At 41.7% G+C, this 22,999-nt stretch overlaps 1 protein-coding gene across 3 annotated transcripts; it reads left to right on the top strand.

Annotated features, from left to right (window-relative positions):
* The first annotated feature begins 5 nt into the window (after positions 1-5).
* ZMYND12 (zinc finger MYND-type containing 12) lies at positions 6-22,368 on the top strand. Of its 3 annotated transcripts, none has more exons than XM_027572203.2 (8): positions 6-168; positions 9,014-9,155; positions 10,308-10,476; positions 16,057-16,226; positions 18,950-19,072; positions 19,308-19,419; positions 20,721-20,866; positions 22,015-22,368. In XM_027572203.2, the coding sequence occupies exons 1-8, from the start codon at positions 59-61 to the stop codon at positions 22,138-22,140; spliced, it is 1,098 nt and encodes a 365-aa protein (XP_027428004.2). In that variant the 5' UTR covers positions 6-58; the 3' UTR covers positions 22,141-22,368. The 3 variants fall into 3 exon arrangements, with proteins under 3 accessions (XP_027428004.2, XP_027427996.2, XP_027428011.2); XM_027572195.2 differs by having other exon boundaries at positions 10,305-10,476; XM_027572210.2 differs by lacking the exon at positions 10,308-10,476 and having other exon boundaries at positions 31-168.
* The last annotated feature ends 631 nt before the right edge of the window (positions 22,369-22,999 follow it).

Genomic DNA, 22,999 nt, shown 5'->3' with positions numbered 1-22,999 from the left:
GCGTCCAGCGTGTCCTCGCCGGGCAACCGTCCTGGAGACCGACACTGCTGGCTGCAACATGGACATCATCTACCCGCTGGCGGTGCCCAAGGGGCGCCGGCTCTGCTGCGAGGTGTGCGAGGCCCCGGCCGAGCGAGTGTGCACGGCCTGCACGGTCACTTATTACTGGTAGGCCCTGAAATGTGGCATGTGGGTGCCTTGCGTACGTAGCACCGGCTCCGTCAAGGAACACTCAAGGACAGGTCCCTGAGACTTCCGTGTCTGCCTCTTCTCCCACTCCCTCGTTCGTCACCAGAGGTTTTGTTGCCTGCCTACTGTGCGCTCTGCATTGTTCTAGCAGCCGAAGTTACTGGGGGATACTTGGTGGACTGTGTCCCTTAAAGAAGCTAACATAACTAGTGCGGCAGGTAGATAAGTGAACAAACAAGCAAAAAGAAAACAAGATAATTTCAGAGAGTCATTAATGCCATAAAGACAAAGGAAATGTGATGAGAGGTTGGACAGATGCCCTCCTAAGGGTAGATACTGATTTGAAGGTAAAGTAGGAGCAGTCTGCAGTGGAAATGCTGGGGAAAGAGTAAGTCTCTGAGAGAGGAAAGACTGTGGTGTGCTTGAGGAATAGAAAGAAGTGCACAGCCAAAGTGGTGAGAGTGTGGGGAGGGTAGTAGAAAATGAGGTGAGTTTTCATTTATTCAACGTAACATCCCCTGACCTTTGCTTCCCATTAGAGCCTATGTTGGACCTGAGATAAAACAGCTAAGTTGCTAATGTCCAGAAACCTAGTCCAGAGCAGACTAACTTGTTTTTGAAAAGTCATAATAATAGACCCTGCATGACAAGTACTGTCACTTAGGGTGTGCTATTTCCTGGGACCTCTAAGGGTGGAAGCATGGTGACTGGGGCAATATCTGGAAAGGTTTCTCTGAATAAATAATGTTTGCAGTGACTCTTGAAAGGTCAGTAGGAAACTGCTAGGTGAATGAACAAGGAAGACAGAAGGACAGGGTACTCCAGGCATCCGGGTCTACTTGGGTAAAGGGTGAAAGAACAGTTTGTTCAGAGCTGAGTAGAGAAGGTAGTAATGGACGAAGCAGTCACTGATTTTCAAACCGCAGACTAAACCCATTAGCAGGTCATGAATAAATCAACAAATATTTTAGGGAAAAAAGAATAAAATAGTATCAAAGTAATCCTACTTGAATTGTTTCTTGAAACTTTCTACTGTTTTATGTGGATATGTGTGTTTGTGATGATAAAATATATTTACTAAAAAGAAAGTTTAAAAACCATTGCGCTAGGTAGTAGGAGGAGTTTTAAACCAAGAAGATAGAGGTTAGGACCAAATGGTGACATGAGATCAAGAAGTTTGGAATTTATACTCTGGGAGGTCATGGATGGTTTTGACCAGGTCTCACTTGTGTTAAGGAAAGATGACAGGTAGCAGTGTGACATAACTGATTGAGAATTTGTTGCAATGATCCCAGTCGAGAGTGAATATACCTCCTCAGACTGAATTAGGTGTCCCTCCTCAGTGCTCTCACAACACTCTGTATATTCCCTGTCCTAAAACTTATGACACAGATTGAAATCAGTTGTTTAATAGTCTGTATTCCTCACTAGGTCTGTATATCTCATGAAGGGAGGGATGGCATGTGTTTTCATTGCTGTTTCTTCATTGCATTTAGACTACAATTCAGAATTTGTAGCAGAAACTACAAAGCCCTGGTCAGGTCTCTACCTTCATTTCCCACCACACTCACCCCCTCTTTTCCTTGAAGTAATTACAGAGGTTTTCTTTCAGTTCTGATTTGCTAAGTCCTTTCCTCGCCTAGGCTGTCGCCACTGCTGGGAACCTCCGTTTCAACCACAGATCTTCCTAAGGCCCTCTCATCCTTCAGTTCTCAGAAATGTTATTTCTTCAGAGAGGTCTTTCTGAAAATACTCCTCTCTTATTTTTCTGTCTCACCTTTTTCTTCGTTTTTCCTGTACTTTTGTATTGTATTTTGTGTTTACTTAATATCTGTGTCTTTCACTGAACCTATTGGTCGCATATACCACACATTCAGTGATCATTTGTTGCATAAGTGAACTTCTGAATGGATAGTAAACCAGGTGGGTGGCGGATTGGGTTGGGGACACAGAGTTTGAGGGCCTTCAGGTCACTTGGGAGAGATGGCTAGTGAACAACTTCAAGTAAAGGCCTGGCACTCAGGGAAGAGATTAGAGTCCTTTGGCTGATAATGAGCATCTACCTCTTTCCCTCTTGCCTTCATCCCTGCAGCCAGCAGTAATGCCTTCATCATCTCAACTCACTTTGTAGTCACTCTCTACTCTTCAGTTGACTCTTATTTCCCTTCTTCGTTTCAGTTGTCGGTAAGTGTGTTATGTCAATTTTCTTATGTTCCATTAATGCTGGATGTTATGTTGAATACGGATAGAAGGACAGTCATACATATTCCGTCTTGTGATCTGTGTCCAACCCATCTGTATATACCCTACAGTCTATTGCATAGTGTCTTGAAATAGTTGAAACTAAATATTTGATGAATGCATGAATAAATTATTTCCTATGCCCTTATCCATCATTATTTCCTTTCTTCTCTTTCACTGCCTTTAATTCTCTTTAAGGCCTTCTCCTCTCCTTCCAGCCCACCTGCCTCTTTTCTCCAGATTTCTGTGTGCTTGTGTCCTGGCAATTTCAAGATTTTTCCATAAAATAAAACTGAAGTAATTGTTCTTTATCTCAGAAATGGGGGCTTTAATACTCCTCCCTCACAGGGTTTTTGTGGTTGAATGTAAAGCATGTAGCATCATGCCTAAGACCAAGTTGGCACTCAATAAATATTCTTTCTCCTTGTTCCAATTTAAGGAGCAGGAAGGCCAGTCAACTCGAATTTCTGACAGTTTTTTTTTTCTTTTTCTGCAGAAGAGTTTTTTCCCAATTGTAAATATAACTCAGGCTCACTGTAGAAAACTTGAAAATATAAAAAATAAAGAAGAGAAATAATCCATAATCTCACAACCCAGAGATTAATAACCTGACATTTTGATCAATTTCCTTATATTCTTTTCCTATACATACATCTGTTTTATACACTCTGTGTAGTCTTGCACATATTGTTCTGTATTGGATTGTGAGAATGTTCCTAGGGAATTGAATATTTGTAAGAAAAGACAGTTTTATTAAAGTGCACACTGAAACATTACAGATAGTAAAAGAGGCTTCAGTACTATAGGTGAGCAAATCATAGCATATAGATAAGAGTAATTTGAAATAAGTTTTCCTTTTATTAAACATATGGGGCACAAATTAAAATGCTTTCACTGGCCAGGAAGAGAGAATAGCAGTGAAGTGGTATTCAATAGTAGGAGACAGTAGGATCTGTGGTAAACTGCAGAATGAATGTCTTTCCTAATGACATCTAAATTCAGTTTTAAAAACAGGATAATGGCCAAACAAAGCACATCTGGCTCACAGGCTACTTGATTGTGAGCCCTAATTGAAAATATAATTTTCAACTCCTTTATGCATGATCCTGTGTTGGGTGTTAGGGGTGAGACAGGCGAATAAGGAAAGAGCTCATGAATATATAAATGAAGCTCATTTTATGTGGAAAAGCAAGATATGTCAAATGCTCTCAGTGGAACAAAAGTCTAGGTAGTTAAGTAAATTAATATTTCCATTGCTCACACAATTAAGAAGCCCCTATTTAATAAATACCCTATGGAATTCAACTATTTCTATATCCTGGCTGTTAAGTGCTTTTATTGATTTGTTTACAATAATTCCCTATAAAAATTTTTAATGCTTTTATCAGTTCTGTGATAGCAGTTGCAGTTTGTAAAGAAAATACTTTATTGCATTTCTGTTGTCCTAGAAGAAGGAAGGAGAGTGCTTGAACAAAGCTATATATTGTCTATGACTGCTTTTCTGCTACAACAAAAGAGTTGAATTTTTGCAACAAAGACCATGTAGTTCTCAAAGCCTAAAATATTTACTATAAGGCCCTTTACAGAAAAACTGCTGACCCTGTGCTAGGTTATTGTTACCAGTTTTAGAATATGTATAATTGGAATCAAACAGTGAACTTAGTCACATTTGAGTAAAAATATACAATAGGCGATAGAAATGTAAAAATTCATGATTTATGTATCCAACAACAGAGTCTCAAAATGCATGAAGTAATAACTGTCAGATTGAAGGGAGAAATAAATAATAGTTGGACACTTCAATTTTCTACTGTCAGTGATGAAGAGGAGATTAGCAAGGCGATACAAGGCTTGAACAACACTATAAACCAGCTAAACCCAACAGACATCTATAGATAACACCGCCACCAACAGCAGAATATACATTCTTCTTGAGCGCATATAGAACATTCTCCAGGATAGACCATGTGTTAGACCGTAAAGCAAGTCTCAATAAATTTATAAGGATTGAAATTATACAAAGTATGTTCTGTAACCGCAGTGGAATGACATTAAGCAATAACAGAAGGAAACTTGAGGAATTTATGAATGTATGGAAATAATAGTCTTAAACAACCAGTGGGTCAAAGAAGAAATCACAAGGGAAATTAGAAAATGCTTTGAGATGAAATGAGAACAAAAACACAAATATTAAAACTTACAGAATGCAGTGAAAGCAGTACTCAGAGGGAAATTTCTAGCTGTAAATATATACATTATAAAAGAAGGAAGATCTCAAATCAATAACCTAGCCTTCCACTTTAAGAAACTAGCAAAAGAAAAGCAAACTCAATCCAAAGCTAGTGGAAGGAGGAAAATATTAAAGATTAGAGCAGAAATAAATGAAATAGAGAATAGAAAAGCAATAGAGAATCAACAAGACCAAAAGCTGGTTTTTTAAAAAGATTAACAAAATTGACAAACCTTTAGCTAGATTGACCAAGAACAGAACACCCAAATTACTAGTCAGAAATGAAAGTGGGGACATTGCTAGCAACTCTGCAGAAAAAAGAGATTATAAGAGAATACTATGTACAATTGTACACCAACAATTCAGAAAACCTAAATGAAATATATTCCTAATAAGACACAAACTACAAAACTGACTCAAGAGAAAAAGAATATCTGAGTAGATCTATAACTAAAGAGATTTAGCTAGCAATCAAAAATTTCCCACAGAGAAAAGCCCAGGACCAAATGACTTCACTGGTGAATTCTATCAAATACTTTTTTTTAACATTTTATTTATTTACTTGACAGACAGCGAGAGACGGAACACAAGGAGGGGGAGTGGGAGAAGGAGAAGCAGGCTTCCCGCCGAGCAGGGAGCCTGATGCGGGGCTCGATCCCCGGACCCTGGGACCACAACCCGAGCCGAAGGCAGATGCTCAACTGACTGAGCCACCCAGGCACCCCTCTATCAAATACTTTAAAAAGAATTAATACCAATTCTTCAAAAACTCTTCCAAAAAAAAATAGAAGAGGAAGAAAAAGTCCCCAACTCATTTTATAAGGCCAGTGTTATTGTAATACCAAACCAGACAAAAATATCACAAGAAAACTACAGATCACTCTCCCTCTTGAATATGGATGCAAAAAATCCTCAACAAAATACTAGTAAACCAAATCCAGCAGCATATAAAAAGGATTATACATCATGACCAAGTGGCATTTCTCCCAGGAATTCAACATTGTCTCAACATACTAATATCAATTTAAGACGTCACCTTAAGAGAAGACAAAAACCGCATGATAATCTCAATAGATACAGAAAAAGCATTTGATGAAATCCAATACCTTTTGTGATAAAAACAGCAAATTAGGGATAGAAAGGAACTTTCATAACCTATAGAGAAACACAAAGCTAACATCATATTTAGTGATCAAAGACTGAAGGCTTTCCCTCACTAAGAGCAGGAATGAGACAAGAATGTTGCTTTCATCACTTCTATTCAACATTTTTCTAAAAATTCTAGTTGGGGCAATTAGGACAATGAAATAAAAGACATCTAGCTTGGAAAAGGAGTAAATACATCTATTTGGTGATGACATGATCTAGAGAGAAATCCCTAAAGAACCTACAAAAAAGCTTTGTAGTAAAATTTGAAATTGAACAGTATCAGTCCACAACAAACTATTAGAGCTAATAAATGAATTCAGCAAGGTTACAGAATACAAGATCAATGTGCAAAAATCAGTTGTATTTATACATGCTAGCAATGAACAATCTGAAAATGAAGTTAGGAAAGCCATTCCATTTACAGTAGCATCAAAAAAATAAATTTAACCAAAGAAGGGCAAGACTTACACACTGAAAACTAAAAAAACATTTATGAAAGAAATTAAAGACCTACATAAATGGAAAGATACTCCATATTCATAGTTTAGAAGACTTAATATTATTAAGATAATTACACTTCAAATTGATCTATTGATTCAATGCAATCCCTATCAAAATTCTGTCATTTTTATACAAATGGACACACTGATCCTAAGATTTAAATGAAAATGCAAAGTACCCAGAATAGCTAAAAAGTCTCTTAAAAGAACAAAGCTGGAGGACTGATACTGTTCAGTTTCAAATTTTACTACGAAGCTACAGTAATGAAGACAGTGTGGTAGTGGCATAAGGATAGACATATAGATGAATGGACTAGAATTGAGAGTCCAGAAAGTATGTACATTTATGGTCAATTGGTTTTCAGCAAGGTTGCCAAGACCATTCAACTGGTGAAAGAATGGTCCTTTCTAGATGATGCTGGGATAACTGTAGAGCCACATGCAAACGAATGAATTTGGATCCCTACCTTACACCATAGACAAAAAAGAGCTAAATATAAGAGCTAAAAACATAAAACTTTCAGAAGGAAACATAGTTGGAAATCTGTGTGATTTGGGGTTAGGCAACAGTTTAGATATGACACCAAAAGCACAAGTATCCAAAGAAAAAATAGATTAGTTGGACTCCACCAAAATTTAAAACTTCTGTGCATCAGAGAACACTATCAAGAAAGTGAAAAGACAACCCACAGAATGGGAGAAAATATTTACGAATCATATATCAGATAAGGATTTTATATCTAGAGTATGTAAACGACTCTTAAAACTCAACAATAAGAAAAGACCCAGTTTAAAAAATGGACAGAAGATTTGAATAAACAATTCTGCAAAGAAGATATACAAATGGAAAATAAGCACATGAAATGATGCTGGACGTTATTAGTTGTTAAGGAAATGCAAAATAAAACCACAATGAGATACCACTTCACACACACTAACATGGCTGTAGTAAAAAAAAAATAGAATAAGTGTTGGCAAAGATGTAGAAAAAGTGAACCCCTCCTGTATTGCTGCTGGGCTGTAAAATGGTACAGCCTCTGTGGAAAACAGTTTGGCAGTCCTCAAAAAGTTAAACATAGAGTTACTATATGACCCAACAATTCCATTCTTAGGTATATACTTAAGAGAATTGAAAACATGTGTTCACACAAAAATTTATACACAAATGTTCATAGCGGCATTATTCATAATAGCCAAAAAGTAGAAACAACCCACATGTTCACTGATGAATGGATAAACATTAAAAGTGATACAGCTATACAGTGGAATATTTATTCATTTGTACAAACGATTATAATATTGATAAATGCGATGAAATGGGATGAACTTTGAAAACATTATGCTAAGTGTAAGAAACCAGACACAAAAAGTCATATGTTGTCTGTTTCCATTTATATGTAATGTCTTCATCAGGCAAATACACAGAGGAAGTAGATTCATGGTTTCTGGGCACCAATGGGAGGAGAAAAGAATGAGAGAACCAACTAGAGCAAATGGAGTTTCTTTTTTGAGTGATGAAATTGTTCTGGAGTTAGATAGGGTGATGGTTTTATGACCTTGTGAATATATTAAAAACCACTGGATTTATACTTTAAAATGGTGAATTTTCTATTGTATGTGAGTTATATATCAATTTAAAAGTGTAAAAAAATAATTGGAGAAACGGTCAGAAGCAGGTAATAGATTTGGGAATCAGTCATAGAGGCAATTATTTAAGGAATGGGAGTGGATTCTCTGTAGGACTGTGGTCCTGTCCAATTAAGTGTTCAAAAATACTAAATCTGTATGTAAAACTCAGAAAAGCTTTCTACCAAACTGTCACAGTGCTTCCCTCTGGAGAGCTAAAAATCAGCTGGCTCTGGAGTATAGGCTTAGAGTAACTACTTAAGCTCTCCACTTCAATGCTTCCTTATCTTTGAAATAATAGTTTTTGTTTTGTTCTCAAAAAGTTAGTTACTAGCAAAAGCACCTGCTACACCACTGGGACTGGGGACTGTCCCTAGTGTGTTCGTGTGAGTGTGCCCCCTGGAACACAGAAGACAATGTCAGTGGTGCTCTCCAGAGCCACGCAACACAGTCTCCTAGAGCCTCAGCAAATGGAAATTCCTTTCCCTTCCCCAAGAAAAAGACCTTCACAAACATCAGCTTTGATGTTCAGATATTCTGAAAATGGCCTTAGAACAATGTTATTAATGAAGCAGAAGAGCAGATCAGCCACAGCATCACCACGTGACTTCGTGACTTCGGACTGTGACCTGTGCCTGAAGAAACAACAGCCTCCCACCCCCGCTAGTTGGTACACCACCACATAACCACATGGAGGAAAAGAGATTTGTGTCAAGAATGGCTCTGTGGGGCGCCTGGGTGGCTCAGTCGTTACGCGTCTGCCTTCGGCTCAGGTCATGATCCCAGGGTCCTGGGGTCGAGCCCCACATCAGGCTCCCTGCTCGGCGGGAAGCCTGCTTCTCCCTCTCCCACTCCCCCTGCTTGTGTTCCCGCTCTCGCTGTGTCTCTCTCTGTCAAATAAATAAATAAAATCTTTAAAAAAAAGAAAAAGAAAAGAAAAGAAATGGCTTTGGGTTCCCTGCCTGATATGTGTTGGGCTTCCTTTTCTAGTTTTTAGGGTGAGGCCAGTAAGTGGGGCCACTAGAATCTTCGGCCAGGCCAAAGGGAAAGATAATGAGGTCCATGTTTTCATTGTCAGTGGTGTGGTTCATCAAAGAGCAGACTGGAGCAGCATCCATGAGAAGATATGTCAGCTGCTGATTCCTCTGCGCACTTCCATGCCCTTCTACAATTCAGAGGAGGAGCGGCGGCACCAGCTGCAGCAGCTGCAGCAGCGGCAGGTGGGTCCTGTGGGGGGGGCGGGTACAGGCTTAGCTCACGGGCACCGCGAAACCACCCAGGACAAAGTCAGACTGGAACCTCTTTGAGGACAGAGACTTTGTTTTATGACTTTATGTCCTCAGTCAGTTGTTCTCCACATAGTTGCTGAATATGCACTGTGTTAGGTTCCCAGGGCTAACAAAATACCGCACACTGGGTGGCTTAAACGACAGAAATGGTTTTTCTCACAATTCTGGAACCTCGAAGTCCAAGATCAAGAGTAGGTGTCAGCAGGTGTGGTTTCCTGGGGGCACGTGCATCCCTGATGTTTTCCAAATTTCTTCCTGTTATAAAAACACTAGTAAAATTGGATCAGGGGCCACCCTAATGGCCTCATTTTATCTTCATCACCTCTGTAAGGCTCTGTCTCCAAATGCAGTCACATTCTCTAGGTACTAGGGCTTAGGGCTTCAACATATGAGTTGCAGGGGGAACAAAATTCAGCCATAGCATCTGTATATGTCCAGTATGTTGATAAGAGCATTGGTACATAGTAGGAGGTCAAAAAAATGGTGTATGAATACACTGGTGAATTCATAAAGGATATTTAAAAACTTCTATTATGGCATTGATAGCATCTCAATTATTCTTAAAAAGTTAGGGTTTTATAAGCCATAAATCTCAGAACACCAGATTCATCAATTTAAATGTGGCACTTTGAAGAGGGCTTTGAAACTGCAGAATTTAAGTTATTTCTGATACTCACTAAGCAGGATAACTCCAGAAGGAAAGATAAGATATTTCTCTCAAAATTATAACTCAAATAGAAAGAAAGTTTTAGAATGTCCGGAGACATGATGGGTGCTAAACTACAATTTTATTATAAACACAAGAATAATATTTATTTAATAACTTTATACAGAGCACTCCTTTATGCTGATAATGAACCAAGGTGAAAAGACACTTATTCTTGGACCTCGAGGAACTCACAATCCAGGTTTCCCTTTTTATATCACCTATTTTGGGTCTCATGTCCACCTTCATACAAGCAGGTTAACTAGGTGCCCTCAACCAGTTCATTAGATAGTGGCCTTACCCAGGTGTACCTATATCCACCATTGCCTTTTACCTTTAGACTCTCTCAGATGGTCTAGTTTTTTCTTCCATAGAAGCATTTGATTGAATTCTGCTACACCGTAGCCCAGAAATACCTCTTTGAAGGAAAACATGAAGCTGCTGTTCCAGCAGCTTTGCACTCGCTTCGCTTCCGCATGAATGTGCACGGCCTGAGTTCAGTAGAGCTTGTGCCTGCTTACCTGCTGTTGGCCGAGGCGAGCCTTGGTAAGTGAATTGACTCGAGACCACCCCCCTCCTCCTGCCCAGGGCCCTTAAGAAGTACTAAATTGGGTTGAATCAGTGGCCAAAGGGTATAGCCTTGGCGGTGGCACCAAGATACCTTTTATAAAAGAGCAGTGTTGCTGTAAAGTTTGGCACAAGGTGGGGAAGCAGATGTCATCAACTTTTGGCTACTTCTGACAGAAATCCACTCTAGCTGGCCTAAGCAAAAGGAGGACATTTAATCGGACACTGGAGTGTCCCAGGGGAATTGAGCCTTCATGAAGTCCTAGAATCAGAATGTTGTAACAAATTTTCTCTCTTGGGCCTTGTGTCTTGTCTCTGCTTCAATCTCTGCATCTGCTTTATTTACCATCTCTGCAGACCAGATTTTTCTGCCCTATGCCTACCACAAAGACAGCTACCCCAAAATATCAGATGTAGCTGAATTTCCATGGAATTTACATGTCCTCCAGGTTTAAGGAGGATAGTAGAAACAATTAGCACCTGATTTCCAGTGTTAAATTCCTAGAAGAGAGAGTTGTGTTGACTCAGCTTGAGTGTGGTATTTACCTTTATCTACCTCTGTGTCAGGGTCACATGGCTCAAACAGGAGTATAGGAACCCGCCCCTGTGGATGGGAGAGGGAAGAAGAATCGTATCTCTCATACCGTGGATGAGAGTGGGGAACACAGACTCGGCAGAGCTCCACCCCACGTGGTCGTTGCTACAAGAAGAGAATTAGCATCTTGGAGGGGAATTAACATTTTTGAGCATCTGCAGTGTTTTAGTTACTGTCCAACCACTTTATCCATCTTGATAGCCACTGTTTTTCTTTTTAAGCAAACTTTTAAAAAGCAAAACTGTTGGAAATACAGTACAAAGAACCTCTTTTCCCCTGAGCTACTTGAGAGTAAGTTGCTTGCCTGATGCATTTCCTAGACGTTCTTCATATCCACCATACAACCGTCGTCTACTATCATCTAGTTCACGTTTCTCCAGTCATCCCAATTACACCTCGACAGCAGAAGGTTACAGTCCAAAATCACACTTTTCATTTTGTTGCCATGTGTTTTTAGTCTCCTTCATCCTGGAATAGTTTCTCAATCTTTCCTTGACTTGTATGACTCTGACAAGGAAATACAGCTCAGGTTCTGTGTGTTTCTGATGCTGACTAGCTGTGGGATTTTGGGATTTTTCCTGACTCTTAATTTGGGCTCAGTTCATGATCTCAGGGTCGTGAGATTGAGCCCTGTATCAGGCTCTGCAGTCAGCAGGGAATCTGATTGAAATTCATCCCCACTCCATCTCCCTCTGCCCCTCCCCCATCTTGTGTGTGAGCTCTCTCTAAAATTAAATAAAATATTTTTAAAAACCCAAAATACTACTACTAATAATTATATATCCATTGATGAGATTACTTAATTTAAGTTTCTCTTTCCCACTAGACTATAAGTTCAGGACGAACTGGAACTGTCCCTATTCTTATTCATCAGAGTGTCTTCATACCCAGAACAGCACTTAGCCCAGAGGAGGTACTCAAAAATTCCTCTCAGAGAACCTGACATCTGGTGGGCACTGTGAAAGCATTTGGTGACTCTGAGTCCCCTTCACAGGATTGTTTTGAGGATTAAATGAGTTTGTGTGTAATGAACATGAGAGTGCTTTGCAAGCTGGAAGTTCTGTCTAAATGGAAGTTCTCATTATACCTCCCCCCGTCATTGAAACCTTGCCAGCCTTTTTGAAAGTCTAAATAAATTACATTCCTTGTGCACATGTCTCTTTCTCATCTAAGAGATTCTGCCAGACTGGAGTGGAAAGAATAACAGGTATTTAGCCTTTTCTTTTTTCTTTTCTTTTCTTTTTGGTAAAACTTTGGAATTTTAATTAACTAGAGATGATATTTTCAGTGACACTTCAAAGAGCCACCTTACTCATCTTCCCCCACTCTAGTCAGCACTTTGGAATCAGGGAACCTGGGTTCAAATTCCAACTCTTTTTTTTTTTTTAATTATTTACTTACTTTAGAGAGAGAGCACGAGTGCACGTGTGCACACACAAGTGGGGGAAGGGGCAGAGGGAGAGAATCTTCAAGTAGACTTCCTGCTGAGTGCAGAGCCCAACAGAGGGCTCTATCTCACAGCCCTGAGATCATGACCTGAGCTGAAATCAAGAGTCAGATGCTTCGCCAACTGAGCCACCCAGGGACCCCTCCAACTCTTTCTTTACTGGTTGAGTGATGCTAGATATCAAGCTTCTTAGGGCTCTTACACATACTCTTCCTTCTGCCTGGGATGCTTTTTTCTCCCTTATATATAGCTGGTTTCTTTTCAATCATCAGGTATCTGCTTAAATATCACCTTCTCAGAGAGGGTTCTCTAATTCAATCAAGGCAGGTTTCTTCCTGCTTTTTTGGAAGACTGTGTTCTGTTTCTTTCCTTCATAGCACTTTATTTTTCTTTGTTTATTGTGTATCTAGTTCCCTTTATTATATGCCCCTTGTGGTCAGAGATCATGTCTGTTTTATTCACTAGTATGCGCTGAGCATCTAGCAAAGTGATACTCTAAATTAAATGAATGTGTGGTTGAACGAATGAATGAAGTTTCCTCCTCTGTACATTCCTCCTCAGATATTTATTTCACAGGGTTGTTGGCAGAGTTAGATCACAGATGCAAATGGCCTAGCATACTGTGCATACAGCAAATAGCAGGCCTTCAGTAAATGTGAATTCCTTTTCCTTCCCCTCGGTGCCTCCCAGCCTCACAGATGATTATCTGTGACTGCTTTGTTCTATGCACCTTTACTTTCGTCATCAAACCTTCCAAAATCTTCCCTCTTGATGTCTCTCAGATCAGCTGCTAGCCCAGAGTAGGCCTTTTGTCTCACCCTGCAGACAAGAGCCCTTACTCCTTAACTGGCTATCCTTTCTCTTTCTCTTCCATACGCTAGTGACAGGACCCTTTAGGATAGTCTAACTTCCTTCAGCAACTTTGTGTATCTGGTACCTCCACTCCATCCCTACACCAGTCGAGAAAAGCACTATGTAGAAGAAGGCATGCCTAAACTTACCCACTCACCGGCCAGTCTCAGTTCAACCTGCTGGGAGCAGCGCATTCCTCCTACCTCACTATACCCGCTCTCTGGATTTGGGGGCTCAAGTTTTTTTTTCTCCCAAGTATCTTTTGGGATGCTTCTTTAGTTGCTAGTTCAGCTTGGCCTTGGGGCCTTCCTTCTTTGGCATTGCCTTCTTGAAGGGAAACTACACGATAAAGATGAAAAGTTTCCAGTATATGTCAGTGCCCTCTGCCGGTTTTCTCCCCATCTAAATAACCTTTGCTAAGAGTCATTTGCTCCGTCTAAAGCTCTTATTTTATAGAGAAAATCCAGATGGAAGATGTGACTTGCCATGTTTGCATGAGCCAGGATCCCGGGCCTCCGCCTCTTCTAACCTAGTGTTTTCCCATTTTAGTTTGAACTTCGGTCAAGAGAAGTTCCGTGTTTCCTCCCTTCGGTTGCTTCTTCAGCTCTCATCCTTTAATTCAGTAACCTGTGATTGCAGCTAGAATAAGTAATGCCTGCATCTGAGCGAGGCCTGGGCGGAAGGACAAGCAGAACAGATTGACTTATGAGGGGCTTGTGTCCTCGCCCCCTGACCTTTCCTGGCACCCTTTCTGCTGCAGCACCCATCACAGGAAATGCCTCGCACCCAGAGAGTACCTCCTGCTCTGCAGAAGGCTGGCAGAGTAGCTTTCTATCCAGGTCTGAGAGCCTCCCTGGGAGGCAAACAGGGAAGCAGGAAGCTTTTATGCATCTTTACAAACAAACAAAGTTTTAAGCGTCAGCAGTATCTGAATATTAGAAATAAGGTGGTTTTTACTTCGTAACCACGTGTTGTCCATTCTGGCTCCTAAATGTCTCTTAGGTATCTGCTCCATCTTCACTCACTGCCTTAGTTCAGGCTCTATCAGTCCTTGCCTGAACTATTTCAAAAAGTCCTCTAGTGAGTCTTTGACTCTACTTCCTCCCCTCTCACCCCTCCCCACCCTGGCTCCTGGGGATTCTTCTAAATCGAAATCCCAACTCTCTCTCCCTTTCTGGAAATCCTCCAGTTTTTATCCACGTGCATCCAGGTCCCTGGCGCAACTTACTAAGTCCTCCAGCCCTCCATGACCTGTCCCCTGACTACCTCTTTAGCCTCATTTCCTGCCACTTGATCCCTTACACTTTGGGCTCCAGCATCACAGACCCACATATGGTTCTCCAAACACAGCCCACTATTTCATATCTCCATGGTTCTGCATCTGTGTTACCTCTGCCCAGGTGCCCGCCCTCCCTTATCTGTCAGGAAAACTTCTATTCATCCTCAAAACTCAGCTCAGTTTTTCCTATCTTAGTTCAGCTGCTATAATGAATACCACAGACTGGATGACTTAAACAATAAACAGTTATTTCTCACAGTTCTGGAGGCTGGAAGTCTAAGATCAAGGTATCAGCAGATTTGGTGAGGGCCCACTTCCGGGCTTGGAGACAGGCACTTTCTCATTTATCCTCCTATGGCAGAGAGAGGGGTCACCCCTCTTGTATCTCTTCTTTTATGACACTAATCCCATTCATAGGGTTCCACTCTCATGACCAAATTATGCCCCACCTCCAAATACCATCACTTTGGGGATTAGGGCTTCAACTATGTGTTTTGGGGGGATACAACATTCAGTTCATAGCACTGACCTCGCCTCGCCCCATTCCATTGTCCCTCTCCACCCCATCCATAGAATTAAACACCTCCTACTCTCTGCCACTTCCAAATCTTATGATGTTACTATTGCTGCACTTATATACTGTGTTATAAATATATTGACACCCATGCATTCCCTGAACCCAGCTGTAAATTTTTCAAGGGCAATGGCTTTGATTCATCTTGGAATCCTCATCTCTCAACACAAGGCCTGGTACATAAAAGATATTAAGTATACATATACATATATTTTTAACTGAGATAGAGTTCACATACATAAACTTCACTCTTTTAAGTACAATTCAGTGATTTTAGTATATTCACAAGATAGCGCAACCATCACTACATCTAACTGCAGAACATTTTAGTCATCCCAGAATGGACCCCCATACCCATATTAGTAGTCACACTCCATTCTCCCTCCCCACAGTCCCTGGCCATCATTTTTCTGTCTCTACGGATTTGCCTATTCTGAACATTTCATATCAGTGGAATCATATAATATGTGACATTTTATGTCTGGCTTCTTTCACTTAGTGAAATGTCTTCAAGGTTTATCCATGTTGTAGCATATGTCAGTACTTTATTCCTTTCTGTGGCTGGATAATATTCCACTCATGGATATGGACAGACCACATTTTGTGTATCTACTCATCGGTTGATGAGCATTTAGGTTTCTATTTTTTTGGCTATTATGGTGAGGCTGCTATGAATGTTTATGTGCAAGTTCTTGTATGTCAATAAATGTTTGAGTCAATGAAAAAATGAGTGAATGGGTGCTGACTCACATTTCATCATGTGTCCTCTGGCCAGAATATGAATTATAACCTTCCTTACTTCTTTTGGGCAGGTCTAGGACAGATTGTCCAAGCTGAGGAATATCTATCCCAAGCCCAGTGGACAGTCCTCAAATCGACTGAATGTCCTTATGCCACCCACTCTTTACTGCATCGGAACCTGGGACTTCTCTATATAGCTAAGGAAAACTATGAGGAAGCCCGTTATCATCTGGCCAATGACGTAAACCAGTTAAATTATAACACTTGAATATTTCTGAAAACAGCTATGCTTAGTTTTTTTTGTTCTTTTTTTTTTTAAGATTTTATTTATTTGAGAGAGAGCATGAGTGGGGTGAGGGGCAGAGGGAGAAGCAGAGTCCCTACTGAGGAGGAAGCCCGATGCGGGGCTCAATCCCAGGACTTTGGGATCATGACCTGAGCCAAAGGCAGACACTTAACTGACTGAGCCACCCAGGCGCCCTTGTTTGTTCTTTTTTAACTGAGCATTTCTCTAAAACTTTCTGGTGACAACTGACTGGTGAGATATTAGCAAGAACACAGTTCTAACAACCTGAGTTCAAGCCTTTCCACTTCCTGACTGTGCATCCTTGGCCAGGTCACGTCACTTCTCCAAGCCCGATTTCTCTGAGGATAATAAAGGTAGAACAGCATAGTGGTTAAGAGAAGGGCTTTACTTCTACTCTTGGACATAGTGGACATTATTTCACCTCTTTCATCAAGTGTAAGACAGAAATCATCAAATAGTGTATGTCTCATTGGGTCATTGAAGAGATTAATAATAGGACACTGTATATGCAGCAATTTGCTATCATTTTTACATATAACATCAATGCTTCTACTTCAGAGTGTGTTATTAAGTTTAAATGAACTGTTCATATAGGAACGTCCTTTATAAACTATAAAACTGCGTACAAATGTTAGATAAGATGATGATGAGAGTGATGGTGGAGCCATTCTTCCAAGTTTAATGAGGTTTCTATAAGGATGTCTGTAGTGGACAATATGTCCAGAGAGAAAAGTTCTTGAGCCTGAAATCTGGATGAGGTTAAGGTCAAGCTGCGGTCTCAGCACCGGTTGTTTCTCTCTTCAGCCTCTCCACTGGGCAACCCTCCCTCTGGTTGCCTCCACTGCACAATGTTCATAAACCCACTGCAAACATTCTTGTGCTGGTTAGTCTCCATATCCCCTCACCCTAAATCCATTCTCTGCTCTACTGTGCCCTGGGAGGCTGACCTCTACGGACTACACAACCCAGAATCCATTGCTTTCCAGCTTCTCTTGGATTTAGAGAGCGAGAGGCGTGGCAGGGAAGTGGATGCTGGGAAGAGATAAGAGGTTGGGTATCTACTCTCTCCGCTGCCTTTCTGCTCCATCCCAGTTCTGGCAGGGGCAGTGTTCCTCCAGGGCCACAGCTCCTGGCAGGTGGCCTCCTCCCATAGTTCTCGCTCGGGGGCGGGGGCAGGGGGGCGGCCCTGGTGACCCTGCTTTCCCCCTTTCTTTTCAGGAGTCAGGACAGTAATAGTTTCTTGCTGTTGAGAGTCCCTGGTGTTTCACTAGCTCTTGTTGGTTCCTTAACCTCTGTATGTCTCTTTAAATAATCCTTTCATTAAACTATCTTCAGGAAGTACTTTGAGGGTGCCATCTATTTCCACCTAGGAGACTGACTAATACACTTCATTTGTGTTTTCTCTGTACTCTCACTTTCAACAAATTAAGCAGAGGCACAGGTTCTGTCTTGAGCTGGGCCACACAGTTAAGAAATAGATCAGACTCAGATTCTTCAGCCTACCTGTCAAAAAAAAAACCCCAAAAAACAAAAAAAAACAACCATATCTTTATGGATACATATCATAAAATTCATACACTTTAAGTGTACAATTGAATGATTTGGAGTAAACTTACAGAGTTGTGCTACCATCAGCACAATCCAGTTTTAGAACATTCCCATCACCCCCAGAAGCCCCTCACATCCATTTGCAGTTCATTTCTCCTTCCGGCCCCCGGCCCAGGCAGCCACTTCCTGTCTCTGTAGATTTGCCTTCTCAGGACATTTAATATAAACAGAATGATATGTGGTCTTTTCATCTGACTTCTCTCACTTAGCATAATTACTTTGAGACTCATCCATGTTGTCATATCAATACTTCATTCCTTCTATTGCTGAGTAGTATCCATCATCTGGAAATACACAATTTGTGTAGCCATTTATCACTTGATGAACACTGGGGATGTCTCTGCTGTTTGGCTGTTATGTTAATGCTGCTCTGAACATTTGTGTTCAAGTCTTTTTTTTTTTTAATGTTTTATTTATTTATTCATGAGAGTCAGAGAGAGGCAGAGGGAGAAGCAGGCTCCCTGCCTAGCAGGGAGCCCGATGCAGGACTCGATCCCAGGACCCTGGGATCATGACCTGAGCTGAAGGCAGCTGCTTAAACATCTGAGCCACCCAGGTGGCCCTGTGTTCAAGTCTCTGTGTGGACGCATGCCTTCATTTCTCTTGGGTGTAGTCTAAGAATGGAACTGTTCGGTCATATGGTAACTCACTGTTTAACTTTTTGAGAACTGCCAACCTGCTTTTCACAGAGGCTGCATCACTTTCTATTCCCACCAGCATTGTGTGAGGGGCCTTTTCCTCCCCATCCTCGCCAACACTTGTTTTCTGCCTCTTTGATTAGAGCCCTCCTAGTGCGTGTGAAGTGGTATCTCATTGTGATTTTATTTTGCATTTCTTTAATGACTAATAATGTTGAGCATCACTTCATGTGTTATTAGCCATTGGTATATCTTTCTGGAGACATGTTTATTCAGATCCTTTGCCCATTTTTTTTTTATTTTAATTGGGCTATTGTAAAAGTTCATTACAAATTCTGGGTGTACAAGTTCTTTATCAGATGTATAATTTACAAGGAGAACTAAAGCACCCCATTCTTCTTTCTGCTATAGATTTATTTTGCCAGTTGTGCATTTGGAACAGAGAATATCAGGACCTCAGGGGGCTACTTCCACCTGGCTAATATCTTCCATGGCCTTAAAAAGTTGGACCTGGCAGACACGTTGTACACCAAGGTGAGCTGGGGAATATGGGAGTTGAGCTTTGGTATTTTGGCCTTCTAAGTTACAACTGGTGTCGCCAGACTATTCATGAGAAACTTGAGGCACAGAGAGATGAAATGACTTGCCCAAGATCACACGGTCTGACACATGATATATTTTACTTTCCTTTCTTCCTGTTTCTCCACTAGCAAAATAGATTAGGCTCAGGTCTGGCCTGCTGCTCAGATTGCGTCTGCTTTCCCAACAGGTCTCTGAGATCTGGAGTAAATACTTGAGCGATCGCTACCAAGTGCTCTCACAGGCTCGCATCCAGCAGATAGACTTACTGGGCAAGCGATTTGAGACCGACACTGGCTTGGGTAAGTGGCAGCTCTCCCTGGAAAGCAGAACAGTGACTTCAACCCTCCTAATCCCCCACGAGGAAGAGCCACTGTCCCTGTCATGGAACACATCAGGGCCATCTTCTGTATTTTGCTGATGAGGACACTGAGATGGGGGAATCAAAGAGATTCCACCAGTGCTGGGAAGAATTCAGAGCCCTGGCACCACAAACAGCCTTTCCGGGGGCTCATAAGGGACAGATCTGGAGAGACAAAGACCTACCAGAGCCCCCCGTGATCTCTGCAGAGCCTCCATTTCTGATGTGTTATCCCTCCAAGGCACATAAACCAGGGTAAACTCTCTGAAGAAGTCACACTGCTCATTTATTCTGGTGCCTTCTCCTCTTCCTTTACTGGACAGTGAGCTTCTCAGTGGCAGAGCTGAGTGTCATCCGTGTCTCTGTCCCCAGACTCAGCAAAGGGTGAGTGCTGAGTGGCGCTGCACAGCATCATGCCCTCTAAGATATAATAAAAAGGGACAGAGGACCTAGTTGCTGCCCAAAGACACATACAGTGTGGTTGATGGGACAGAACCTAGATGAAATAAAAGGAAGTTCCTACAAGTACACATTATATTATGAGTCCCAGAAGGAAGAGGTGAGGACAGTTGGATGGTGTTGAAGAGGGAAGGCTTCTTGGAGGAGAGGTCTTGAGCTAAGATTTTAAAAAATGAATAACTTTATTGAGTTTTCTTTCATTGTAAAAGTGGTTTATGTTAAAGCAGAAAACTTGGAATTCATAGAAATCCAAAGGCAGCCAACCTTAGCATTATGGTGTATGTCCTTTCTGTCTTCTTCTCTAAGCATAGTACATAGAGAGTGCTTAGAGCACCTGCCCCAGATAACTCATAATAAGACAATAAAGGGTCACCAGAGTAGGACCCAAAGCTGCTGGGAGGAAGAGTAGACAGACTCACTTGTGGGAAGCAGAAAGTCCAAGGTGCTCAAGCACCCTTGGATTTGGGAGAGGATTGAGCTGCTGGCTGCCAGAAATCCCGGGGGCTCTTGCTCTCCAGCTGAAGCTGAGTGGGACCCAAGGAGTCCCACTATGACAGCTTCCTGCATTGGAGGCCTAAGAAATCAAGAGTTCAGGACTCTGAAAGAGAGAAACCGTAGCTACCTTGAGACCTGTGGGGGTCTGCCTGGAACTGCCAGGCTTCCTGCTGCTGTGCTTTGTGCCGCAGGCCAGTACCCTGACAGCTCAGTGCTCACCCTTGAGGGGAGACTCCGCAGCTCCTAGGGCCTGCTTCTTCGTTCCAACTTCCTTCCTTTCCATTGCAGATGAAGCCCAGGAAGCAGAAGCCATTCAGATCCTGACTTCAATCTGGAACATTCGAGAATCTACATCTAACACAGCCCCCCAAAAAACTATCTTTGTTCTGAAAACCCTGTTCATGCTTTACTACCTGATGATGAATTCTTCAAAGGCAAGTTTCCCCAGAAGAGCACCTTGTCTAAAATGGAGGTAGAAATTCCTCTAGTTGAATTTGGCTGTGTTTTGCCCAGTTACACTGGCTTTTGCCCTCTGAGTAAGGCCTCACTTCAAAACAGTCTGGATGCTCGAGATGTTTCTCATTTGTGGAGTCCAACCTGCATCATGGAAACTGCATTGTCTTCTTCCCTAGGGACATGCCCATCACTAGCCTAAGTACTTCACATGAACTCTCCTGTGTAATTGTCAGGCCAACTTCATGAAGTAGGTATTGTATTATTCCCACTTTACAGATAAGGAAACTGAGGCACAGAGAGGGTCCATTGTTTGCCCAATTCCTTTTGGAGGAGAGGAAGTCACAATAAACAAGGAAACAATGCGTAATATAATTTCAGATAGTGAATAGTGCTGCAAAGAAAAAGAAGAGCAGGCAAGGAGAGAGAGAGGGAGGGAGGCCTGACGGAGGAGGCCTTTCTGTGTGAGTGTCATGGGAAATTTAGGATTTCCTGGGATGCCTGGGCGCTTCAGTTGATTAAGCGTCTACCTTCGGCTCAGGTCATGATCCTGGGGTCCTGGGATCGAGTCCCTCATCGGGCTCCCTGCTCCTCGGGAGGCCTACTGCTCCCCCTGCTTCTGCGCTCTTTCTCTCTCTCTCTGTCAAATAAGTGAATAAAATCTGTAAATAAATATTTATTGGAAGGGAGGGAGTGAGGAAGGGAGGGAGAAGGAGGGAGGGAAAGAAGATCCAGACCAGAGGCTGTCCCAGGATGTCCTGTGAGACCTCTGTCCAAGTGAAAACTCTGGACCACATGGCCCCCAGGATGACCTCTCTGTCTCCCAGGGTTGGTTCAGAGGGTCCTGATGAAGATCCTATAAAGATCTCACTCTGCTAAGAAGGTGTATTAATTTTTACTTACTTTATCAAGCCAGGTGGGTTTTTCTGGTCCCCCATGCCCCACCCAGCACACGTGTGGCTAGCTGTAAGGACCCCGTGGGTGTTTCCAAATTTCCAACAAGAGCTCAGTGGCTGGTGTGAGAAGCAGAGAGGTCCTTTCCCATGTTTCTGGGTTGAGCAGAGATGGGGCTTCCCCACGTAAAGCTTTCCTATGACAATTTCTTTTTATAACTGCAATTCTATTCCAGGCACAAGAATATGCCATGAGAGCCTTCAATCTAGCCAAAGAACAGCATCTCAGTGTCCATGAACAAAACACCATTGAAGAGTTACTAAGTCTTATCTCAGCTGAAGAAGCTCACCCCATTACTTAGTGACCCATGAACTTGGCATCAGGGGGCTGTTCAAGGGGCTGCTGAATGTCTAATATATTCCAGCTTGCACAACTGCTTTGAGGAACTACGACTTGCTGAAGTTCCGCCCCTTTTCCCTTGGGCCTGCACATGTAGCCGTGTTTTTATTCTTGCACAGAATATGTGAGGAAATGTAGAGCTTTAGGCATAGACATCAGTAAAACATCTTTATCATGACCTTTGCACTTGGCTTCCTGTGACTTTGTATGACTTTGAGTAATGTGCTGTCAGCTCATTAATACGGTACTTGTAATTAAACCACAAATAGTTTATCATGTTTACCAGAAGCCACCCAGTGACACATGTTTTGTAGGCCTTTGCCAAAGAAGGGTGTGGGGGATACAGTTATACTGGAGCAAAGTTTTCCCATTCTACTGGAATTAAGTTAGCATTAATCTGAGGTAGATTGTGATTTAAATGTCCATTATAGTTCTTAGAGCAATCACTAAGAAAATTACTCTGAAAAATAGTTACAAAGCAACAAAGAAATTAAAATGTTACACTAGAGGGGCGCCTGGGGGGCTCAGTTAGTTAAGCGTCATGATCCCAGGGTCCTGGGATCGAGGCTCCCTGCTCAGTGGGGAGTCTGCTTCTCCCTCTGCCTCTGCTCATGCTCTCACTCTCTCTCTCTCTGACGAATAAATACAATTAAAAAAAAAAAGAATAACAGGTCATGAAAAACAAATGTTTAACAAAGTAAATACTTCAAAAAAAGATAATGAACCATTACTTCAATGACAGATCACGTCATCAGTTTGATAGAAAAAGTATGTCTCTTCTGATATTCATCAATATTGATGGCAATGTGGTGGAGATAAAT

Source organism: Zalophus californianus, chromosome 4 (assembly GCF_009762305.2).
Source record: "Zalophus californianus isolate mZalCal1 chromosome 4, mZalCal1.pri.v2, whole genome shotgun sequence".
NCBI lineage: Eukaryota > Metazoa > Chordata > Mammalia > Carnivora > Otariidae > Zalophus > Zalophus californianus.
The sequence above is the reverse complement of the archived record's forward strand: the minus strand, read 5'-3'. Positions and strand labels throughout refer to the sequence as shown.

What these genes read in the sequence shown, in the direction of transcription:
- ZMYND12 (XM_027572195.2), top strand. Translation starts at nt 59, where the DNA reads ATGGACATCATCTACCCGCTGGCGGTGCCCAAGGGGCGCCGGCTCTGC. An exon ending in GTTGGCCGAGGCGAGCCTTG is followed by an intron (nt 10,477 to 16,056) that starts GTAAGTGAATTG and finishes TCTTTTGGGCAG; the next exon opens with GTCTAGGACAGATTGTCCAA. An exon ending in TGATGATGAATTCTTCAAAG is followed by an intron (nt 20,867 to 22,014) that starts GCAAGTTTCCCC and finishes ATTCTATTCCAG; the next exon opens with GCACAAGAATATGCCATGAG.